Consider the following 23,310-nt stretch of genomic DNA (forward strand, 5'->3'; position numbering starts at 1 on the left):
TTTTGAAGACTTTAATTTCACATTGAAACAAATCTTTAATATTATTATTATCGACAAATTTCACCTGTTCTTCCTTTTTATTTAGACGTTATCTAGTTGATATCGTTGAAGAGGATAAATGTGGTAAACGCGAGGTGGCCATCTACAAATAGTTTTTATGCATTCTAGGGACTCTGTTTAAAATGGAGTAATACAAAATCGATCTTGGTTCACTTTTAAACTCTGCTTTCTCTTAAATTTTCTTTTGCATATCATTTATTCATTTTATTGGATCAATTATGTAATATTTTGTTTCGCTTTTTCCAATTTTTGGTGACATTATACAGGAAATTCGCATCTTCTTCGAAACTAGTTTATTTATTTTGTTGTCTCATTTATTTTGTCATTACTATTAATTTGTTTCATTATTCCTTAACGCTGCCCGTTCATTTCCTTCATTTGTTGATTTCATATTGCTGAACTTAATCTACCCAAACTTTTTTGATCTAATACGAACGATGAATGCAGTAATCTCCACACACATTTATCGGTTTTTTTTCTTAAGAATCAAATTCTTAATGTACCGTCATCAAAAATATTAGTTCAAAAAAGTATTTGCATTCATTATTTATTCTACACATTTAGAGGAAGCAACTTTTTGTTTATTCTTCTTTACTATAATTTTATTTTGTATATAATTTCAATGTTTTCTTTATTTGAACACACATGCGCATTCTCTTTGAATTTAATCATTTTTACATGCCGTTTGAGGAAAATTTTATTTGATATAAAATAAATATAAAGTTGCCTGGTTGATAAAAAATTAAAGTGATGTACAATATTTATATAGAATAAGTTTACGAAATAACAGATTTTTTAAAAATGTAGTTGCTTTTTATATTTGAAGTGTTTTCAGCAATAAGTTTTCAAATTGTCGGGAAAAATATATTATTTTTGCACAGCGAAATGGTCAAGGCTGTTTTTTTTTGTTCCAGAAGCTAAATTTCTGGTATGCTTGCCACTATCTTAAAAAAACATGGAAGATGTTCATTTGTGCACAAACCTTGAATTCACAGACAATTTTGAAGTGCTAAAATATAGTTTGAATGATTGAGCATTTAACAAAAGGCAGCAATAAATTTTAAATAAAGGTCAATTTAGATACACTTTATTTCGAAGTGATGCATCGAACCTTATCACTAAAAACACTTGACTTCGTCAGGTGGTATATGCGGTCAGAAATAATATCTTAAATAAATCAATTCTATGATTACTCAAGTTACCTTTTTTTACAATTTCTCTTATTAAAAATGAAATTTTTAATTATTATTTATTTAGCACTTGAAGCAAGTTACATGAAATGATTCAATTATTTAACTACACATTTCGTAGCTTGTCTACACATTTGAAACAATATTTCTTGTTTAAATACGCTTAACAAAACGCCACTATAAAATAGATACATAGCTTACAATTTTGTTTAAGTAATTATATATTTATCATTTTCTAATTCATTAATTTATTGACTAATATCGAAAATATCATAATGGTTGTTATACATAATCACAAGTCTTACTAAATAAGTCTGTGTTTTTTTAATTAAATATATTATGTACAGAGCTACATTTTCATATTTTATATAAAATGTACAACCACAATATTGTTTATTCAATTGGTTGGTATTATGCCATACATAGGTTTTCTGAAGGTGCCTTAAAAAGAAATTATTTATATTCCAGTTCAATAAAGTTTTATTGAAAGGAATAAACAAGTTTTTGTCGAATTCTGCCGATGTAGGAAAGTGTTCATTTTTTTCTGTGATTCTTGGAAAAAGTAGAATAAATACGTGAAATATAAAATATTGTGTTCAAAAACAAAATACAGTAATTTAAATATTTCAATTAAAAAGAAGAGGTTCTGTGTTTTCGTAGATAAAATTTATCTAAGTGTATATTAGGGTCCTTTTAGGGGTCAATATAATTGAAAGAATAAAATACTGATGTTGTTCCCTTTACTAGCAAGCGCCTGCAGGGTGACCCGCACTCATAAAGGGAATAAGTTACAATTGGCATTTGTGAGAAATTAAAATATTTTACTAGCGAAGGAAACTACATGGTTATTTTATTCTTTTAATTAGTGTTTGCAATTATTTTGCTGTATAAGAACTAAACTTCTGGAAGGACCTTTGCCTTGAAGGTACCACAAACGTGCCTTAAAAGTATAGTCTACACAGGCCAAAACTTGGTACCTTGGAATCGTGATAATGGGGATGTATAAGTCTTTCACTTAGAAATATGATTTTTTTTGCAAATATTCGAACTGATACTGAACTGGGACAGTGGAGAATCTCTTTCTGAGAAGAACCGGTGGAATTTCAAATGGGTCAGATATAAAACATTGAAATATGAAATCAAATTTTGGAACATTTTGTAAAGACTAAAAAGGCTCGCTGGTATCTGCAATTTTCTTCCCATTTGATTTTATCGTCGTTTGCGAGATTTTATCCTCATAAACGTGATAATTCCCGCTCTTTTTCCTGATCGGTGCGGTCGATAAAGAAAAATATAATAAAACACCTAGCACTTATCCATTATGGGGCCTACTAGGGCGAAAAACAAAAAAAAGGAAATATGAGTTTTATTAGATTCGGCCCCATGAAAATATAAATAGAAAATATAAATAGAAAATAAAAATAGAACAAATAAATAATGAATAAAAAACGATGCGCCATATTTTACATTAGTATTTATTGAAAATGAACTAAAAAGTTTAAGAAAATGCATAACAGATCCGAAAATCTGTTAGAACCGATGAATAACATAGAAGGCATCACTTCATACTCCTTTTTCTTCTTAAGCCTTTGTTCTGTTTAGTAGTGAGGTCGGTTCGAATGCTCAATTTTTCTTGGTCATAGACTTGATACAGGTGGAGCCGAGAGGCTGTCAAATCGTTCGATCGGTTCCTATCGACTTCGATGCTTGGGTCAATCTTAGCTAGTAAGTTCTGATTGCCATACCTCTACAATGGGTGCAACCCTATATCGAGGCGTGGTCCATAAACTTTCTGGCATGACTTGTTGTATTGAAAAAAATAAAATTAGCTCCCTTGAAAAACTTTCTGGGTTGTATATGCTCCCTCTCCTTTATTTAACTTTTGCAAAGGAATCTATAGTATAGTTTTATTGAGATCCGACAAGTAGTCGTTGAGAAAAGGTAGGTAGACGAAACCAAATTTACATTACAATTGCACCCATTTATGACCCTTTTAATTCTGATAATTCATGTTATTGAAGAAGAGGGAAAAAATAGCGTTTAAATGAGTCCTTCATTGGATCCTGAAACGTAGTTAAAGCTTGTTTTATTAATCCTGGTAGTGTGGGGTTATTTAGGTAGTAAAATATAATACACCAAATAACTGAAAAGCTGTCAGCCATTGAGATGAGCTCATTTATTGTTTTTTCTAACTTTCAATACATTCTCTGAATTTTTTCTCGAGTGCCTCCATTTTACCCTTCTTTAGAGGCAGAGAGAAAATCTGGACCCAGGATTAAAATTATGCGGAAAACGGGGTCACGGTGAAAATTACTCGGGTTAGGCATGGAAACTATACGATCCCCCTATTATTCTTAGTTTTCAAATTTCAAATCTCGGTCGAGCGCAATGCTGACCACATTGCCTCCTAGTGTACCGTTACGGTCTTGAATGAAGTGCTCTAACACACTTCAAGGCCCTGATCCAACATGGATTGTTGCGCCAATGATTATTATTATTTCAAATTTCTATTCTGGGTCCTCGAGAAAACTCTGGACCGGGTGTAATCCTCATCTTTTCACCCCCTTCTCGTCAGGCCTTCTGCAACTGATAAGGTTATTGCAAAAAGACAAACAACAAATAACTATGGCTAGATTTGCAACTCCGAGGCACGAAATCGGTCAGACCTACGCTGGAAATAAGTTCTTTGCGAAAAACTTCATTCATGAAGTACAAGTTTATTTTTCTATGGACCTGAGATTTCCCAAGTTATGAGTATTTTAAGAAACTACTTTGTCGGCAGATTAGAGAGATTGCCTGGATTTTGCGTTATACCATACGAAAGACTTTGTACTGTCGATCTATTGAAGGCTGCAAATTACATGCAGTTCTAAAAACGAATGATTGAACAACCTGGCATCAAAACTACCGTTGCAATACATGCTACGCGGTTACTCATGGCAAAATCCTGTGAGAAGCATCCCTTTTTGCATTCTATTTCAGGATCTACAGAATGTGTTTGAACGTGTGCCACAGGAACTCATCTGGTATGCTCTGCGGCAACACCTAGAACACGAAGAACTCGTGCGCTGGGTTAAATCGAAAACCGCTTCATGACTTAGTCCGTGTTCATTAAGGAGCGCTCTCTCATCATTCCTCTTTGTTCTTGTTATAAACAGTGCCGCACGGCCCATCCAACGTCCATCCATCTCAAGTCGAAAATTTACCGCAGTGTTGTCTGCTCTGTCGCCTTCTATGGTTCTGTGTGCTGCCCGATTGTATGAATGAACGAAGTCTCGCGGTAATGGCGACGAAGATGTTACGTTTGACCAGTGATGTAACACGCCACGATCGATATGGGGTTGCACCGATTGTGGAAAAATTGTGAGAGAGGCTTCAACATGTGATTCACGTTAACGTGATTCACTTGCTAAGATTAGTCTGAACATCAAAAGTCGATGGGGAACGACCAAAAGCCGGTCGAGACAAGGGTGGATTGATGGATGGACAAAGGCTGAAGAAGAAGTATAATCAAAAGGTCGTTGACGGCGAACGATATTCCAACTTCCACGGAAAAACTTTTGATCAACTCAAATTAACTCATAGCGCAGTCGTTCCTGTAGGGATGTAAATAACAACTAATTGAAATGAATTCTTAGTGATATTTTGTTCAAATTGTGTTATTTAATTATAAATAACCGTTAGTATTGGTAAAACTGCATTACGAAAACCACAGCTCGATACATTTTGAGAGATTGTAGAGATCGAGACAGGAAGGATCGAACCTTTGCTGGAATATTTTGAAATTTCTCCGGTGACCAAGCAAAGAGTTCTAAACAGTGTCTTAAGATATGGTTTGGTGGCCTATGGTCCTGGTCTCCCTATTTTACTTAAAGCCATAACAGTGCGGCGTATCTGATCGATGTTGAGTTATTGACTGAGTTTCTTGCTGAGTAAATCACTGTCTCTGAAAGGGTAGATAAACATTTAAATTCCCGGTAATAAACAATACCGAAAAAATTAGTTAGTTTACAGTATTACTGAAGCTTAAAAGTTTGTGTTGGTAACGCAGCAAACAAATCCATATAGAGTTCTGAGTCATCGTCCTTACAGAGCGCAGATCAGCCCATTTCGGGTAACAAAATCGATCAGTTTACATAATCTGTTCTGAAGACCAATTCACCATCATCATCAATGGCGCAACAACCGGTATCCGGTCCAGGCCAATTCGATATCTGAAGACCAATTGACAGGATTAAATATCAACATGCTGCTTAAATTCGGGGAACATTAGTTATAAGATTGCCTAACAGATTATAACAAAGGACCTGAAATATCAAAGTAGCTGTTAGATGGTTTTCACGGGGTCAGAAGCGGTATCAGTGTTGAAAAAACAGTGAAGCTGCACAATACCAAGAAATCGTAGAAAAGCCTATCGACATATTTCTATCATCAGGGTCGTAGGGAGAAAATCCGGGCCTACGGTGACAATTATGCCGAAAAACAGGACTCGGGGTGAAAATTATATGGGTTTAAGGTGAAAATTATGCAGACAGCTATTACACACTCCGGGCCTCAGGAGATTTCATGCTTTCCACTCCCCTTTTCCCCTTTGGCTAGGTCAGATCACCATAAAAAGCGCGAGAACATAATAGAAAGTGTCAGATGGTCTGGTCTCGCGCCAAAGTTATCTAGTTTACTACGGCCAACACTTTTTTGGCGTCCTTGTATACGCTGCGCTATCACTCCACTCCATCATGACGTCTCTTAACATAAGTGTTACGCTTATATACCAGGCAGAGCAGGGTCTTCTCCGTCCATTCAGATCAAGTCACTCGCCCATCACAGCTGAATTATCTACAAGAGAATAGATGATTTCGTCGAACGAAGACTCTCCGGAAGATCCTCCCATTCCGGCCCATATCATTCTCACCGAAATATGGCGTTAGCCAAATTTAGCCCAAACCCTCCTGAAGTGCTTATCGAAATAAAAAAATAGAACACAACCGAGAGCCTCCTGGCATTCAATTTTCACATTTGGGGTTTTTGTAATGCGAGACTTCTGTTAACTTACATGGTCGTAAAATTTTGCCTTTTGAAAACACTAAATAGTGAGAAGCTTCGCTCTAGGTGTCGTTTAGTGGTTTGAATTGATAAAACTGTCGAAAATATATAGTTGATATCATCCGGAAAAAATAGCTAAGGACATTATGCTATTGTGGAGCTATCTGGAGTGATTTGGAGCTTAATTTAAAGAGGGTGATGTGGAGGTACGCTGAGCTGGTTCCTTGATAATAATAATTGTTGGCTCAACAATCCATATTGGATCAGGGCCTTGAAGTGTGTTAGAGCACTTCATTCAATACCGTAGCGGTATACTACCGTACACAGTAGGAGGCAATGTGATGAGCATTGCGCTCGCCCAAGATTATTACCCTGATTTGACTCAAGTCAGGAGTCGACTGGTATCCGACGTCAAATCACGATACAAATCCCATTGTCACCAGAAGAATAATCAAATTGGTTTTCAGCGATTATTACAGACCACGATGCCATAGTTTCGACCTTGTAATGTTGACTTCAACAATAAGCCCGATGTTTTCGCATAATTTGCACTCCGGGCCAGAAGTTCTTCCCCACGGCTTTGATTACCACACCTAATGCTGTTCAGGGGATAAATCTACAATAGTGGGACAGCACAAAGCTGGGAATCCATGAACGTTAGGGCGTAGTAATAGTTTGCTATTAGTTAGTTCATTTTGTAATTAGATGCAGTAAAGAAAAAGTTGAAAAATAGCTGGAAATTGAGTTGAATGTTTTAATTTTCCAAGAAGCATAATATTTCTGGAGAGGATTTCATTTACATTTAGGTTCAGATTGATAACAAAATACCCAATGCAAACGACATTAGACGCAAATTGTTGGTCTGAGCAAATCGGATAAAATCAACAAATCAAAGAAATTATAATAATCTGTGTTGATCATAAAGCCAAAAAGCAAACCTAAATATAATCAAGAAGTAAAAAAGAAACATTAATAAAAGTACTTTTGGTGGCAGTGTATTTTTCCCACTAAACAACTAACACATAAATTTTCATTGTTGTCATGTAAATAAAAATAAGTTACAACATAAGGTATATATTATATTACACACATACAGATATATATAATAATGGACCTGTCCCTAAAACAGTGTTTCTTTAGTTGCAACATGGAAAAGTTAAAACGTAATTCTATCAAAATATCTTTTGTTGATGACAATAACTCTATTGTTTTCCCTATTATGTGTTCCTGTTTCCTTATGTATGTTTCGTAGCATTTGAGGATTATTATTGTTGTTAGGCTGCGACTTGTAATATTTTTTGTTGTAGCTGGTTGGTTGTTTGTCTTTTATATTTTTGTATATTTTTTTTAATTTCTTGTGTATTTTTTGCGTTAAATAATTCCTAAATAAATATTTCTGTATTTTTATATTATTATTTTGTTACATACATCCGTTTCCTTATAATTTTATGTTTTTGTGACCACTCGCACTTTATTATGAGTTATTTCATATAAAATCCGTTTACCCTTCTCTCGGTGTTTTTGCTATTTTTTAATTCAATTATTACAGCACGAAACAATAAATTATAGCTGTAAATATAGGGAAATCTTTTCGATCTCATATTATGAGAATTATATACCAATTTGTTTGCTTTATTATATTTGCTATTAAAACAAAGGAAACATGAAAGTACAATAAAAATTGTTCGAAAATTATTATTGTGACTATAAGCAATTGAATGTTTTTTTGGAGAGTAGTAAAACATTATTTAATAAACATTACTGCTAAACTCCTTATTGTTTTTACTTCAATATCATTACCCTCCATCTTCTCATTTTCTGCTTGAACATAACTTAGAAAAACGGAAGTAAACGAACCACTTGTAAAACTAAATGCAGAAACTTTGTCCATATATCACGGACCTTCTTAGATCGAGCCATAAGAAAACGCCATGTAACGATAACGACTAGGACTTTTGAGAACTGGTGCAGATAATACAAACTGGAAAAAGGTCAGAAAAATGCATTAGGTCATTGTTGCAAAGAGATATACCAGGTTTGGTTACATACTTTCTCATTTTCGCTCTACTCGAAGATAGTGAAGACGGGCTTTGTTTAAATAAAAATTCCCTATAGCCTAGAACGTAGCGTTCCAAATAGCGGTTCCATTCAATTGATTTAACATCAAATTGAAAGTTATCACGATCACTTTGGCTCATTGCATTCAGCAGCGCCTTGACGTTGTCGTCCTTGAATCGCCATTGATGAGTGGTAAAATATTCTAAGCATTCCACAGCTTTAGCAATCTTGTCTTGCACCTTGACCATTCTGCAAAGAATAAAAACGTATTAAAGGAACGTCCTGACATTATGAAAATCCAACAGTCCCAGTGGAATCGTACTTACATCGGTTTCTTCCCAGCTAATCTCGCGAATGTATCTAAAATGTAGGCTGGAATGTAATGAACGAAAAATCCATGAATAAGGTTGAGGTGTCTATTCATTCGCAATATTCCGGTTGGGTACCACAGACATCCCTCTGAGAAACGGAGGCCAAAGATAAATCAATTGTAATGAAGGTCCATATAAGCATGGCAATTTGCAACAATGAAAATATTATAGAAACTATAATAAATACCATCTCACCTAATGGATGTAATCGAGTCTTATTAATAGCCAATTCCACAAACTGGCCCCAGGTGATGGGCTTTTGCTGGCCGGTGCAGCAATTATAGATGAGGAGACTGTCGGGTTTCGCTGTGGCCGTCCTCCACGCGGCGGCTATCATTAGATTAATTACAATGTCAACAGGTACCATATCTGCTACGTAGTTAGCTTCACATAACATCGTTCGGAAAAGTCCTTTGCCCACTGCTGACACCAAACCGGTCGGGCCATTCCAGTTGTCCACCCAACCTGCCATAGGTTCGTGGAGGCTTGCAGTCACTATAAATATTTATAGAATAGAATGAAAACTTAATTTCTTAGTGTTAATTGTGAAGGTCTACCGATTGAGGGTCGGACGATGGCTACCGGCAAATTTCCAGCCTCTTTCAGTAGCATATGCTCGGCCAGGGCTTTTGTGAATGTATAGGTGTTTGGGCGTTTTCCAATTAATGATGGCGTTAGTTCGTCCAGCATGTCCTCAGGTAGCCAGTTTATGAGGGAAATGACGTCGTCCGGGTTGTAGGGAGGCGCGTAGATTACCTCTGATACTTCGGTCCGATCACAATTACAGTAGGCAGTGGATACGTGAATAAGTGCCTGGGGGTTGTAAAATTGGTTTGACTATTGCAAATTTTCCAATATCTAATGGTAGGCACACATTCTCGTATTGCTATTGCTTTTCAACATGCGATACAAAGTTTTCATGGGAGATTTCACCTGTATCTATGCGTGCACACTCCCGCATACGCACATGTCCTGGTAGCTGGGAAAACATATATTCATACTTACGTCTAATGACATCATCCTATGACATAATTCAACTAATCGTTTCGTTCCCAACATATTTATCGTAACTGAAAGTTTCAGCTTCTCGTCAAATTTCACGGTTGCTGCTGAATGGAATACGATGGATACGGTCTTACACAGAAGCGCCTGTTAGAAAAAGGAAATATAGAAATTAATTCCAATCCTGCGATTATTCAAATTATGCTCAAATATGTATGTGCACTCACCTGGTCATTTTCAGATATTCCCAATTCTTCAGAGGTAATATCTCCTGCTATGGGTATGACTTTACTCAATTCTTTGGGATGTTCTTTTCTTAGTTTATCGAAAAGCTAAAAGATAGAATAAGATTTTGAACTTTATGGGTGTTTGTCCCAGTAATATATGTATAGCTTAATGTTAGTTTTTATGTACGTTATTAGATATTGTTAAGATTATTGAAATATGGTTGCTTTAGCCGCGCCCCACATGTCAACTTTGGTTATATTTCATACGCTAACATCTCCCGTCCTGTATCTGGGGGAAGTCTCGTTTGGTGGATGAATGAATGAGCGGGTTATTGCATGTCCCATAAGAGTTCATTTCACCGGAAAAGCCCCGCCTTGGTGGTTAGATTAAACAGGTGCATTTGGGCGAGCACTTCTTTGGGGGTTATATTCCACAAGAGTGGTGTTTTCCAAGGGGACAGTCTCAAATGACTCTGGAGCCGGTAGAATAGACTGTGCATTTGCCCAAATTATACAAAATTTATACTCCCCCGCTGTTTTGCATTGTTAGAGTTGTTGTCAGAACTGGTCTCACATGATTCCCAAAGTTATGGTTTTGCTAGTTCCTAGCACACATTTTTTCAAGTTCATCGATCGCTATCCATTTTACCGCAAACTACTTTGAAGATTTTTCTTTCAGCCTTGTTTAAGAAATTAATTTTGAATCGGTTCGTATTTAGAGACTTAATTGAACTAGTAGAAAAAACGGACAGGAAAATTATTATTATGAGAAATTTGTTTTTGAGCAATAATTCGCAATTACGTTCTGAAGAGTCTTTTCCTTTTGAAATCTTACTGCCGATCGCATATTTTGCAGCCTCGTCAGCTCTTTGGACAGCCCTTCAAAATAAGAGCGGATTCAAAAAGCGGACTTCTGGATAGACCGACGGGGGCTATAACTCCTGGGAGTCTACCAAGACTGTTGTTAGTGGGATGTTGATAGCCATACTCCGAAACCCTTCTATTAACAATACGCTAAGAATATAGATAGGAGTCGAAAAATATCTCCCCCAATCCATGCTCAGCAAGTAGGGACCAGCAAAAGGAAATATGAGGTAGGTATATCAGACGTCAGGAAGCAGACAGACCTCAGTGGCGCAGGTTCTAAATGGTATCCACCCTATCTGAATGATTTTAGAGGACACATCTAGCGGATGAAGAGAATTCGCTGCCTAATGAGGAAAAGAAGCTGGAAGACCTAGATCTTCTAAGGCGCAAGGGAGGCAGCGTTACGAAGGGAAGTGCAATGTCGGAGGAGAAGAGGATATTCCAACATTGGAGAAGAGCTGCAAACATTAACGAAGCCAAAGGTTAGCACTAAGGTAGCCCTGGTAAAAAAGCACCCGCGAAAGCTACATCTGGAGTGATTGCAAGGGCAATTTGGCTGGCTCAGGAACCGTGGGCGTACTAGAGGAAGCATGCAGGTAATTTGGCATTCCTCTTACGAAAAACCTTGAGTTCGCATAATTCTTAAATACAATTTAAAATATGTATGCCTTTCAGGGTTCTTGATTAAAGAACTCGTGGCTGTCCAAGTGGCATCGGATTCCTTTTCAGGAGACGACACCCGCCCATCATGAGATCCGGGGAAGCACCCGGCAGTACCAATAAGTTAGAAATACCATAATATAGGAAACACGCCAACATTCGTGACAAGCACTAGGCAAGAGACATCAGACATAATTCTACGGAGTACTCTGATAAACAGGATATGTCGGATTACAGAATAAATAGATTCGGCATCGATGGTAACTCTCAGCTAAAAGTAAAAGTAAGGAATCCCAGGAGAAGAGATTGGACCTCCTATACAAACACCTGAGGAATAAGACGGCTCATCTACAGGGGGATACCACGAGCGAACTGGAACTGATGGAAGACACAGCTATGTCGTCATCAATGCAACTGTCTGGCTAAGATATTCACACCGGCAAGGAATATACGCTGTCGGAACAAAAATCTAGCCTAGAATGAGAACAGAGATCCGAAAAATCTTCAATCGGGCAATACAAACCGGAGACTAGTCGAGATACAAAAACTGACTGACGACGTATAGAAGCGCGATCAGAGAACCAAACGGAATAATTTTAGAGAATTCTGTAAAGGGTTCGAGGACACCACAGAGCCAGCCAAGGCTTCTACAAAGCAATAGCCAAAGATAGCCCAATCTCTTCTGCCTGCCTGAAGAAGGAAAATCGCCAATTTGCCGAGAATGAAGACAGGATATATCGGCTTCTCAGAACTCATTTCAACGGGTCCTACCAAATGGCGGAAGGCAACAATATTCTGCCTGATACCTTTTTCTTTTCACTAATTTGCCTGACATCGTCCGCACTCAAAATAGTTTGGAAAATCATATACTTTTATATTAGAATTATAGTTCAAATATATAACCCACTACACACGAACAAAACGGTCAACCGAAACTGCCCTGCATTAGTTAGGATGTCTTCTGGATGGGCAGAATGATAGAGAGTAAGCAAATAGATGCACTGACAGGTACTCTCGTTATGAACACTACTCAAAGTTGTCCACAATGTGGAGTATTGTCACATTTAATGTGGAACATGGTAGTTGTTGAATTCCTAGGAGAGCTATTATAATATAAATACACTGGAGTACAGGTTACGCTGATGATATTGTTTTAATTTGCAGTGGCAAATATGAGGATACTCTATGTGACAGAATTCAAAACGGACCGTGAATCCATCACAATCAATTCAGCCAAGGCCAATATGGTATCATTCACTAGAAAGCGCCAACTTGATCAACTGAGGGTCATTAGATTACATGGTATGAAGGTTAAACGAGAAACAGAGGTTAAATATTCGGAATTAAACTACTGTGGTTGACACATTCTGGGAGCCTACATATATCCGAAAACTGCAAAGAAAAAAATTGAGATGCACCCAGAGAATACTACATTTGATGTATAGTATTAAGGCCGATGATTACTTATAGGGTGGTAATCTGACCAGATGGAAGTGAACTCAACATAATAGAACCCTTCTGTGGAATCGCAAATGAGTTGATGGTTACCCACAATGAAAAATGAAGGGGAATGAATGAGGGAACTATACCTGCGGGCCTATCAGGAATGGAGCAGCCTAGGATGCTCATAGAGTTATATGAATCCAAGCACACGAAGGATTACTTAAACTTCACCAAGGTCGTTGTAGGCTAAATTATCACCTGGGGAAGTCAGGGGTATCTACGGACACTGTCTGAACATTCTGTGAAGAAAGTGACGAAACCTGCTTATATGTTCGAAAGCCGTGTCTGGCACTTGTACTATGTAGGTTAAACCACCTGAGAGAATACTTAATACCAGATGCGAAGTTCAAATACTTGGAATTAGGGGACATTTTAAAATTCCTGTTGTAATAGACATAATCAACGACATAACAATCGGTATCAGGTCTAGGCCTGTTTGAGTAAGGAAATCCAAGCATCCCGGCTTTGTGCCGAAGTTTAACGATTCGATATCCCAGAGAGAGAGAATTACGTGAACATACTATCGAAGACGCCTATCTTACAACTTTTCCATGATCGGTAAAACCCCATATTGATCGCGGATATCCTCATTTCGGATGTGATCAAGGCGTGTTACGCTACTATTCTGCCGCAACATCTTCGTCTCCATTGCGCGAGGTGCCGTTCATTTTATAGTTGGCCAACATTCAGATCCATAGAGGACGACAGGGCGGCAAATTTTAGATTTGACGCGTTCGTTGATATGTTGATCACAAAGAACTTCAGTTGTGGAACGCCACTTCATCCAGATTGCGCTAATGCGTGAAGCAATTTCATAACACAGTTCTCCATTGGTTGGTAGCATTAACCTGGATTTTATCCACAATCAGACAATCGTGGTATCGCTTATAATTGTTGTCTTTATATAGGCTATGAAATCGGTTGGTTGACATACCACAGTTAATAAGCATACTGTAACCAGTAAACAAGCACAATAGTTCCTCTACGACGCAACGCAACTTTCCTTGACAGTATTATTATTACTATTAAAATGTAGACTGGCGGTAAAAGAAATTCCGCAATTCGGTTCAGAAATCTCCCTTTCTTGCATGAAGAACGTCACCGATAACGAGAAAAAAAAATGTTGGTGACAAAATGCAACCCTACCTGAATCCATCTTTGACTTCAAATCCATTTGAAATTTTACGTCGATATACCACGTGATATTTTGCGTTATCATATGTCGCTTCTTTGAAGAGTATTGCAAATTCACTCCCTGCTTACGAAAGCTGATGATGATGATGTTATCCTGGAGCCTGCTTTTCAGGTGTTCCCTCATGCATTCCAGAATTATTTTCGCTATTATCTTTGGATAACAAGGAGTACGGAAATGCCTGTCCAGTTGGCGAACTGAAGCCAATTGCCTTTCTTCGAAATCTTAACGATAATCCTCTTCTTTTACTTATTTTGAAAGGTCTCCGATTTTCAAGGTTTACTAAAGAGTAGATTCGCTATTTCTAACTTTCCACCTGTTCGTCGTCGTGAATCAGAAGCCAACCCTTAACGTCCTTCATAGGACCATCAAAAGGCTTATGGGCTAGCTTTTTGGTGAAGAGGTTACAATGGCGAAATCGTGTTTATTTGCGGCTTCCCCTGACAAACATAATAGCGAAATTCTTCTAGTCATGGAGCACGCTACGCGCCACTTTTCGTACTTTTTCTTGGGCCTCGGAGTTCCAGCATGTTGCGCTCTACCCTACTTTCCGTCATCAATGGAGCTCTCAACCCCTTACAATTATCGATCCACCTACGTTTATACACGTTTACTTCATCCCCATCAGACAAAAAGGCACTTTTGATAATGATCGCACGCTCTTCAAAGTTTTCGGATGGCTTATTTAGAGTTCGCGCCGTGTGCGATGGAAAACTACTCTTGGATAACAGTCTGATTGCGGAAACGGCCTGCATTGAATTTGCGGAGCTGAAGCAGCAGAGAGATGTAAGTTAAGAGAGCATTAGATGATAGTTCCTTGGGAAATCGATGTGAGCACCTCCTTTATTATACTTAGACAGAAGGCAACTTCTCAATCTAATTTCGATAAGAATAAACTATTAGTTGATCTAATTAGCACTTCGTTGTCGGTCAGTAGAAATCAACTGAGGTTGTGGCCTTATGGCAGGCTCTTTGCTTGGACAGTGTGACTTGCAGTGAAAGTTGCATAAGTTTACGAATCGTTGCTGCCACCGAGGCTATCCGCACAACGATGAACTGTTTTCAATAGCCAAAGGTCACAGCGTTTCCTAGGATCCGAGTTTGTAAGATCAAAAGACCTGCGCTCCTCCTGGTGTAAAAATATTATAATACGGGGACATCGTAGCTAGAGTGTTGCGAGACGCTAAGGAGCTCGGCCCTAAAATAATTAGTGCTATTCTCTACGAGCGGTGTTTGTGGGCACAGATTCATATTAAAGGATTAGGAAATACGTAGAGATGCATCGAAGAAGAATAGTGATAAGACGAAACTGGTTCTAAATATTATATTATATTATATTATATATATATAAATAAGAGTCGCTTTTGTGAAGTAATACTTGGCAACGCTTCTGCGGGGGTACAGTATGGTGGGAATGACTTTTACGGATGTGGCATAGTCAAAGCTTGTTTTGAATATCTTTGTCCATGTGTACTGGTATCATCTACTTAATTTATGACTGAATTCTGTCCACTTGACTTTTTTGGCTTTGTGCAGTACTTTGTCCAATGCCTTAATGAACAGTGCCGGCGAGAGCGGAAATCTTTGTAAAGTTGGAAGGTTCTACTTAGGAAACATCCTAATAGGGAGTTTGAATTAGGGATGTTATTTTTCTTGAAATCCCTTTTTCAGTCAGGACCCTTCATTTTTCATCGTTGCGTCGCAAATTCGATCTCGAATACGATCTCCAGAGAGGAAATTCACTTTACTGATTGTCCTATAACCAGTTGGAGGGTTCTTAGTGACCAATATTTCTAGCCTATTCTTCGTGAGATTATTTTCTAATTCTTATCTTTTTGGTCCAGAACTGTAGGGGCGATGCTTTCACAGTTTCGCAGCACACTCGTAACGTTCTACCAGCTCTTGAAGTTACCTTTCATTAGAAGCTTGAAAATTATTTTGTTTAAAGAAGCTTTTATTTGCTATGATTTAGATTTTTTCGAGAATGGGTTGTTCTAGTCTAGACCACTGTTGTTGTCTGATCATTTTTAGGTTGTGGATCGAGTCTAGTATCTTAATATGCGTTGGGAACTTGTTTTCTTTCCGCTATTCCGCCTTTTTTTTGCTCTATTTTTTTGCTGATCGTATCGTAAAGTGTTCTTACATTAGTTTCCTCTGCCTGATCTTTTGTCATTAGGTTGTTTTATCATCTTCGTTTGTCCCTCCTCGCTGGTTTTTCATTGTGTCTGTGCTACATTGTGGTATTACTGCTTTAGTTTTTCACTTTTCTGGGTCAGAAACTTCATTCTTAGCTTTCTTCTTTTGGCCGTCTTTCTCCACGTCTTATTAGAGATCCGTTGGCATATTTCAATAAATTAACTACGAAATGTTGCTGTGAGCAGTTATTAACGCTAATTAGCTAATTAGAATAATAATTTTTTGTTTTCAGTACTAGGATATATCATAAATTAATGAGTATTTTGTAGCACTTGTGGTTTTAGTAATGTGTGGTTATTTTTATCGCCTTATATACAATTGCTACATGCCAAGTTATTTGAGTTTGTCTATTTTCTACAATAGGACATAGATTTTTTCCTATAAAAATATTTGTAGAAAATATCATTCAGCTTTTTTTCATGTTTGGGAAACCAGAGTGCGGCGACATACTCCTTCTATTCTATAAGTTTAAAATCTAACAATAGACATCTCATCACTCGAGGAGAACTGATTTTCCACATAATTCTATCTAAACATTAAATCAAGACATTATGAGACGTTAAATCAATGGTACCAACAAATTTTTAAATATTTATGAGTGCAGAAAGACATTTTCTGAAGAAAAGAACTGTAGATTCAAACGCTTTTTTTGTTTTCTTTTTATAAATAGCAAAACAGAAAGTCTAAGGAAACAATTTTTGTTGCCCGCGTGATTACAAGATTTACGTCAGATATAAACAAAGTGTTTAAAGGCGTGGTATTTTTTTGTATCTTAGAACACACTTACCGGTGAGTTAAGCAATTCATTCAGTCTAGCGGAAACTTCTTGACCACGTTTTGGACGAATGAGTAGATAAATGTTTTTGATTTCTGGACATGATCGAAGTAGTTTCTCAACTAAAACCTAGAAAAGAAGATAGTATAATTAGTTTCTATTTAATTCAGGTCGGAAATAATGCAAATGGACAATGGAAACAATGAAATGGAAATAATTAAGGCCATTTCCATACTCTAAAATTGTGTTAACAAATTTAGTTGTCAATTTTTCATTTACAGCCTCATCTTCTACCATTTATAAAAGAAAAACGAATTAATATTTTTTAATTTTGTTTTTTTCTATATGTTAGTATTGTATGGGAAAAAATCTGCAGATTGTAATTTTTTATTTAGAACGAAATATTAAAGAACTTCCTGAAATAGACAAAAATCTAGTGAAGGACGTAGGATTGTTTTAAAAAACAAATAGTTGACTTTTTACGAAAAAAATGGACGTAAATTGTTCATTAATCAAGAAAATCCTAGATCCTAGAGATCATTACTGAGAAGCTCCAGTTCAAGTTTGGATTTTATCGGTTGAAAATTGGAGGTGCTCGGTTTTCGCCCAATTCGGCCTTCATCTACGAATCCTGGGCCACACGGTGGGTCTTCGAAAGGAACGTTGTTAGGCCTCTCATCCTTCTTTGGTGAAAAACATGCTCTACAGGTTTCTTTAGCTTCTTCAGTGAGGGAACGCTCGGACGACACGCTGTGCGTGTGGCGTCTGCTTCTGAGCGAAAGTTATAACAATGAAATCCCATTGTAATCCCTATTTGATCAGGGCCTTGAAGTGTGTTAGAGCGCTTCATTCAAGATCGTAACAGTACACTACTTTATACTGTAGGAGGCAATGTCGTCAGCATTGTGCTCACCCGAAATTATTATCCTGATGTTGTCTAAGGTACTCATTCACAGCTGAGTCGACTGGTATCCGACATCAAATCACGATATAAATCCCATTGCCACCAGTGAGATTTGAACCGCGACCTTCCGTACGACAGACTTATGTGCTAATCACGCAGCTATCTGGGTGGAAGTTGATTCATAACTTGTATTATTCCATTAAAGATATAATTGAAATAAATTACTGCAAGGCTCGCAGCAATATCGAGGACAGTTTTGCTACTGGAAATAATTTAGGAGCCACTAACCACACAATGTGTTATTAAGCCGGCAAAGACTGGCGTTACCTGAGAGTAACGGTAAACCCCTTCTCGGGAATTCCATTGGTTCTTTACCCTCACCCCCCCATTCCTTATTGTTCTTTTCCTATTACAACCTGCCCAGGGAAGGAAACGTGGTGTTGTCTAACCGCCAGTTGCTCCGTGAAGTCCTCTTCTAATTGTCTTATTCTATTGCAAAACAAGTGTTTGTTATCGAACATGGATCCAAATTTTTGGTAAGTTTTTATGTTGTTTTTGATAAATAATTTCGCCAGGATTTGAGAATAGTTCAGTTAGAAAATGATTCTTTTATGTACCTGATGGGCAAAAACTTATTTTTATAAATCTTGATGCTTTAAATTAACACAATTTTCTACTATTTTACATTTGCAAATTTACTTTATTTGGATAAATGGTAGTTAGCCATTAGGAAACCTTAAATATTTTAGGAATACTGTCAAATTAATTGATTTGGCCGTTGAAAAAATCAATCACCTTTTGGAAACAGTGCAAGTTGAAGATATTCCAATATAATCAACATCGGTGTACATAGTACCATCTGGCCTGAGTGTCCTCACTGATGAGGAGAGTGTAGAGGAAGACACCGGTGGTTTAGCAGATAATTTACGTCAACGAATTGGATTGACGGGACTTGGTCTACTCAGGCCGGCGAAGTATCTTGGAGCCTTGTCGGGTTCTAGGGCATCACTTTCATCAAGTGTGCTTGATGGAATAAGATGTGACTGCATCAAACACTTAATAGTGTTCAATGAAGGAAGGAAAACAAGATGGTGAGCAATCTTCACTGCAGACCAAGTGTTGAAAGTGTGATGTGGGTTTCTGTGTTCCTTGCTTTGAATCATTTTGACCACCATATCGCGTTATTTCAAGAAAAAGCGGCCGCAAAGGAGCATCAACGAAATTTTTGCTGCATCATGACAATGCTAGGTCTCACCTCGCCCATACTATAGTGGAGAATTTGGAAAAACGGCATCAAAATTGGACCCTACCCACACTACAGTCCGGAACTAACCCTGTGTAATATTAGACTTTTCCCCGAAGTAAAATTCCATTTTCTGGGGTCGAAAATTCAACACAAATAAGCAAGTGGTAAAAGTTGTGGAAGTGCAATGTAAGGACCTCGCAGAAGGCGGTCTAAAATTTGTATTTTGAAAGTATGAGTTACTTTGAAAAAGAATATGTTGATTTAGAAGATGAAATGTCTGTTTATACAGCGTTTTTATCATTACTTTTTGAACAGCCCTCATAGATTGGTTTTGCTGCCTCAGATACTATATTTGGAATTTCTGGGTCATGCTCATAACTAAGGGGGTTTTCCTATTAACACCCGGTATTTCAATCTTTTTGTAATAAAAGTAAACGTAATCTAAAATTATATGTTATTATTGGGGTATTGTATTATGATACAACATTGTTAATTAATGAATTTGATAATCGTTTGTATTTATTTTTTATGGTCAAAGTTGCTGGTGGGGAGCAAATCTTCTGCTAACGAAATTTAAAACATTTCCTTATTCTGTATACTTGCCACTATCGTCCGAGCCAGGATAATAATTCTACCTTACAACTAAAATGGTGTAGTTGTAAAGAAAATCCTCAAAAGTCGGGTCTATTTTTCATTGAAAATCTAGAAGATAAGAAATTATAATCGAAAATCCGTAATCGCAGTTCGGACCAAAACTACGAATGTGTAGAATAATATGTAAAAATTTCGGGTCGGTCGATTGAACAGAATTTTAGTTGTGCTTCCTACCAGTTGAAAAAATGTGATTTCGAAAAAAACGCCGTTAACATGCCGCGTGCCCTTGTCGAATTCAGTATAATTCACTTGAAATATTCCACTCTCAATATCGTTGCACATCGCGCAAACTATCTGTCCGAAGTCTCCGAACCCATTCGAAATAAATGTTGTTAACCCTGCTGCGCCACATCACTTCGCCCCCAGATGAAACCTAGGGGATTCAGCGACTGAACCCGGAACTGCGTTCCCCATCATTTCGTGAAGCGAACGTGCCTTTGTTTTGGGGTGCACACGGGCTTCAGCTTAGATAAGGAGACCGCCTTTTTGTGTCCCCCGATCTCGAGCTTGAAGAAATGCTCTCCTCGCTCGAGAACACGGTAGCGGCTTCCGGACGGAATCCGTCCTCACCAGGACATGCGTCCACATGTCCAGTTCCTTGGGCACGCATGCAGGTGCGGACGAGTGCCGGGTGGAAGGTGTGGCTTTGATGCGACGAAGATTACCCCTCAGCAAGCGCAGCAATCCCGACTCTGTGAGACCCGATCTCTTGTCGAAGACACGATCATTTGGGAGCCTTGGGTTCTCCCCGTATACCAGCTCCGAGAGCTGACAGCAAATTCTTCTCGGCGGGTTGTTCGTAGGCCGAGTAGGTAGAGAGGCAAGACTTGAGTCCAGGACGGATCGTCGCGTGCCATAATGGCGGCTTTCAGCGTCCGGTGCCAACGTTCTGGCATCCCATTGGATTGTGGGTGGTATGTCGTAGTTCGCTGGCGTTTGAATCCCAGGAGTTTTTGCTAACTCCGAGAAAAGGGTGGATTCAAATTGTATCCCCTGGTCAGTGATGATCACTGCAGGGACGCTAAAGCGAGGTATTCACTCTCGACAGCGGGCTTCGGCACAAAATTGCGTCGAAATGTCCTTCAGAGGTATTGCCTTAGGCCACCGCGTAAACCTGTCGATGATTGTAAGGCAATACTTGAAACTGTGCGAGTCTCGCAAAGGGTCTACGATGTTGAGGTGTATGGTGGGGAACCGCTTGGTAGTGTGAGGGAATGAGCCCACTTCTTTTCTTACATGCCTGGTGACTTTACACTTCTGGCATGCGATGCACTCTCTGGCCTAGGAGTTGACATCCTTATTCATGGAGGGCCAGAAGTATTTTTCGGTGACAAGCCGATTTGTTGTCCTGATGCTTGGATGCACTAAGTCATGAACCGCGTGGAACACTTCCTCGCGAAAGGTGGCAGGAATGTATGGCCGGGGTTCCATTTCCGAGTCTTAGCAGCAGAGAGAAAGGTTCGAGTCGAAGATTGGCAACTCCCGAAATTTGTATTTGTGGACTTTTTGGCATCAGCTCTAATTCTAGGATGAGCATTCAAGCACTAGAGGACATCTAGAGCCACCAAAAAAACTTTAGATTTAAATGGCGAAGTCTGCTCCCAGATTTACCTACGAAATTGACTTTTTCGACCATTGGAAAAGTTTTCTTTGACATAAGTACTTTTGGATACACCTATAATTTTTGAATCGTTGAAGAAGCATTTCAGCCAATAAAAAAATGATTAACAAGCCAACAAGGTACCTCTCTGGAATAGCAGTAGAGCAGAACGGTGAACAAAGATATACGCCATACTTCCCTATGGTGGCCATGAATCTTCAAAATGTCCTCCTCGGCAAAATGTGCACATTGTAAGGGCCAACACCCAGCCAATTACATAGGCTGCGAAGTAGCGAAAGAATTACAGAAGCTAAGACGCAAAGGACTGCCCCGCCGCCAAAGTTGGCTGCTTCCGAAAAACGACAAACTGAGGCACGTAAAACCAACCCAACGCCGTTGGATTCGAGAAAATTGGATGCTCGCAGGTGGGCAAGATGCACAAACCCAAAAAAAAAAACGATGGTAATTAAATACTGAAAACTATTTTAGATAGACGTCAAGTCTATTTAAATAAAAGACTTGACGAACAACAAATAGTATACAAACATATTTTTGACAAACTTAAGCAGTACAACGTTAGGAGACAGAAATATAACAAGAAAACCAAATGACAAATGACCTGAAAATCATAACGTGGAAAGCGAATGGACTGCAAAAGCACTTACAAGAATTGAAAGTCTTCTTAGTACTGATGAAAAATACACACAACCCAGTCGACAAGCCAGAGGGGAAATACAATCTACGTTAAAAAGGATATTAGACACATGAAGAAGAGACAATTTAAGATGGCAAAATGCAGCTTGTTGTTATTGGTGTACAGCTATTTAACAAAGTTGTCAAGATCTCCTATATACTGTCCCTCCCGATCAATTGCTAAAAAAGAAGACTTGTTCGACTCTTCCGGTTCATCGGAAACACCTTCATTTTTGGAGGTGACTTTAACATAAAAAATGGATTCTGGGGATCTAGGTTCACAATATCTAGAGGCAAAGCATTATATGAAGCGTGAAGAGCACAAAAGTGCATCCAGCGGTAAGCCTACATACACCCGACGTCATTGGGGATTCCAGACGAATACATCCATGTTGTCAATAATGAAAATATAATGTCCGATCACTCGTCTGTTAAGATGCTGGTCAGCGAAAAAGTCAGGAGAAAATACTATCCTTCCAAGTTGACTAATAGACAAACAAAGTGGGCAGTATTCAAAAAGCACACCCAAGGAAACGTTTTCATAATTGACCATTGCTTATCAACTCGAGGAGGAGGTCGATCTGCTAACAATGAAGATACAACTGGCGGCATGGAAAGGCACTCCTGCTCATCATGGACTGAATAAAAAATATACTGACTACCCTGCAGAGGTTAACGAACTAATTGCAGAGAAATGTGGAGCTCGCAAAATATGGGACACAATGGAAAGGAAGAAACCAACTTTCTGAGAAACAAGCTAAAGGCCTTGATTAACAAATATAGAAGCGAGTCCTTCAGCAGATATATCTCAAAAATCTTAGAGTGCAAAAAAACCCAGGCTACTCTCTGTGAAAGGCCGCGAAAAATCTAAAAAAGCCCAGACAACAAATTCCACCTATTAAACAAGCATCTAAAAAGTACCGTCCAGCCTCTAGATACACAAGCGTCTGGCTGTGAACTTATCACACGATACTAAAAGAATTGCCAGAAAAGGGTCTAGTCAAATTATTAAGGCAGCTTTCAGATTAAAATACGTCCCTCGACAATGGAAAGTGGCTGGAGTTTTAAT

The 23,310-nt window shown here is 38.3% G+C and overlaps 1 protein-coding gene across 5 annotated transcripts in view; it reads right to left on the minus strand.

Moving 5' to 3' along the window:
* Positions 1-242: 242 nt before the first annotated feature.
* Positions 243-23,310, minus strand: part of LOC119653794 (putative fatty acyl-CoA reductase CG5065) — a 155,854-nt gene continuing 132,786 nt past the window's right edge. For all 5 annotated transcript variants that reach the window (XM_038058804.1, XM_038058801.1, XM_038058803.1 and 2 more), the window contains exons 3-10: positions 17,157-17,273; positions 9,952-10,056; positions 9,728-9,871; positions 9,280-9,535; positions 8,918-9,217; positions 8,678-8,810; positions 8,343-8,600; positions 243-8,274 (exon numbers count right to left, since the gene is read on the minus strand). In XM_038058804.1, coding sequence (XP_037914732.1) covers positions 8,127-8,274; positions 8,343-8,600; positions 8,678-8,810; positions 8,918-9,217; positions 9,280-9,535; positions 9,728-9,871; positions 9,952-10,056; positions 17,157-17,273 — 1,461 coding nt within the window. In that variant the 3' untranslated portion in view covers positions 243-8,126. The remainder of the gene's footprint in view (positions 8,275-8,342; positions 8,601-8,677; positions 8,811-8,917; positions 9,218-9,279; positions 9,536-9,727; positions 9,872-9,951; positions 10,057-17,156; positions 17,274-23,310) is intronic.

This window comes from Hermetia illucens, chromosome 4 (assembly GCF_905115235.1).
Source record: "Hermetia illucens chromosome 4, iHerIll2.2.curated.20191125, whole genome shotgun sequence".
NCBI classification, from domain to species: Eukaryota; Metazoa; Arthropoda; class Insecta; order Diptera; family Stratiomyidae; genus Hermetia; species Hermetia illucens.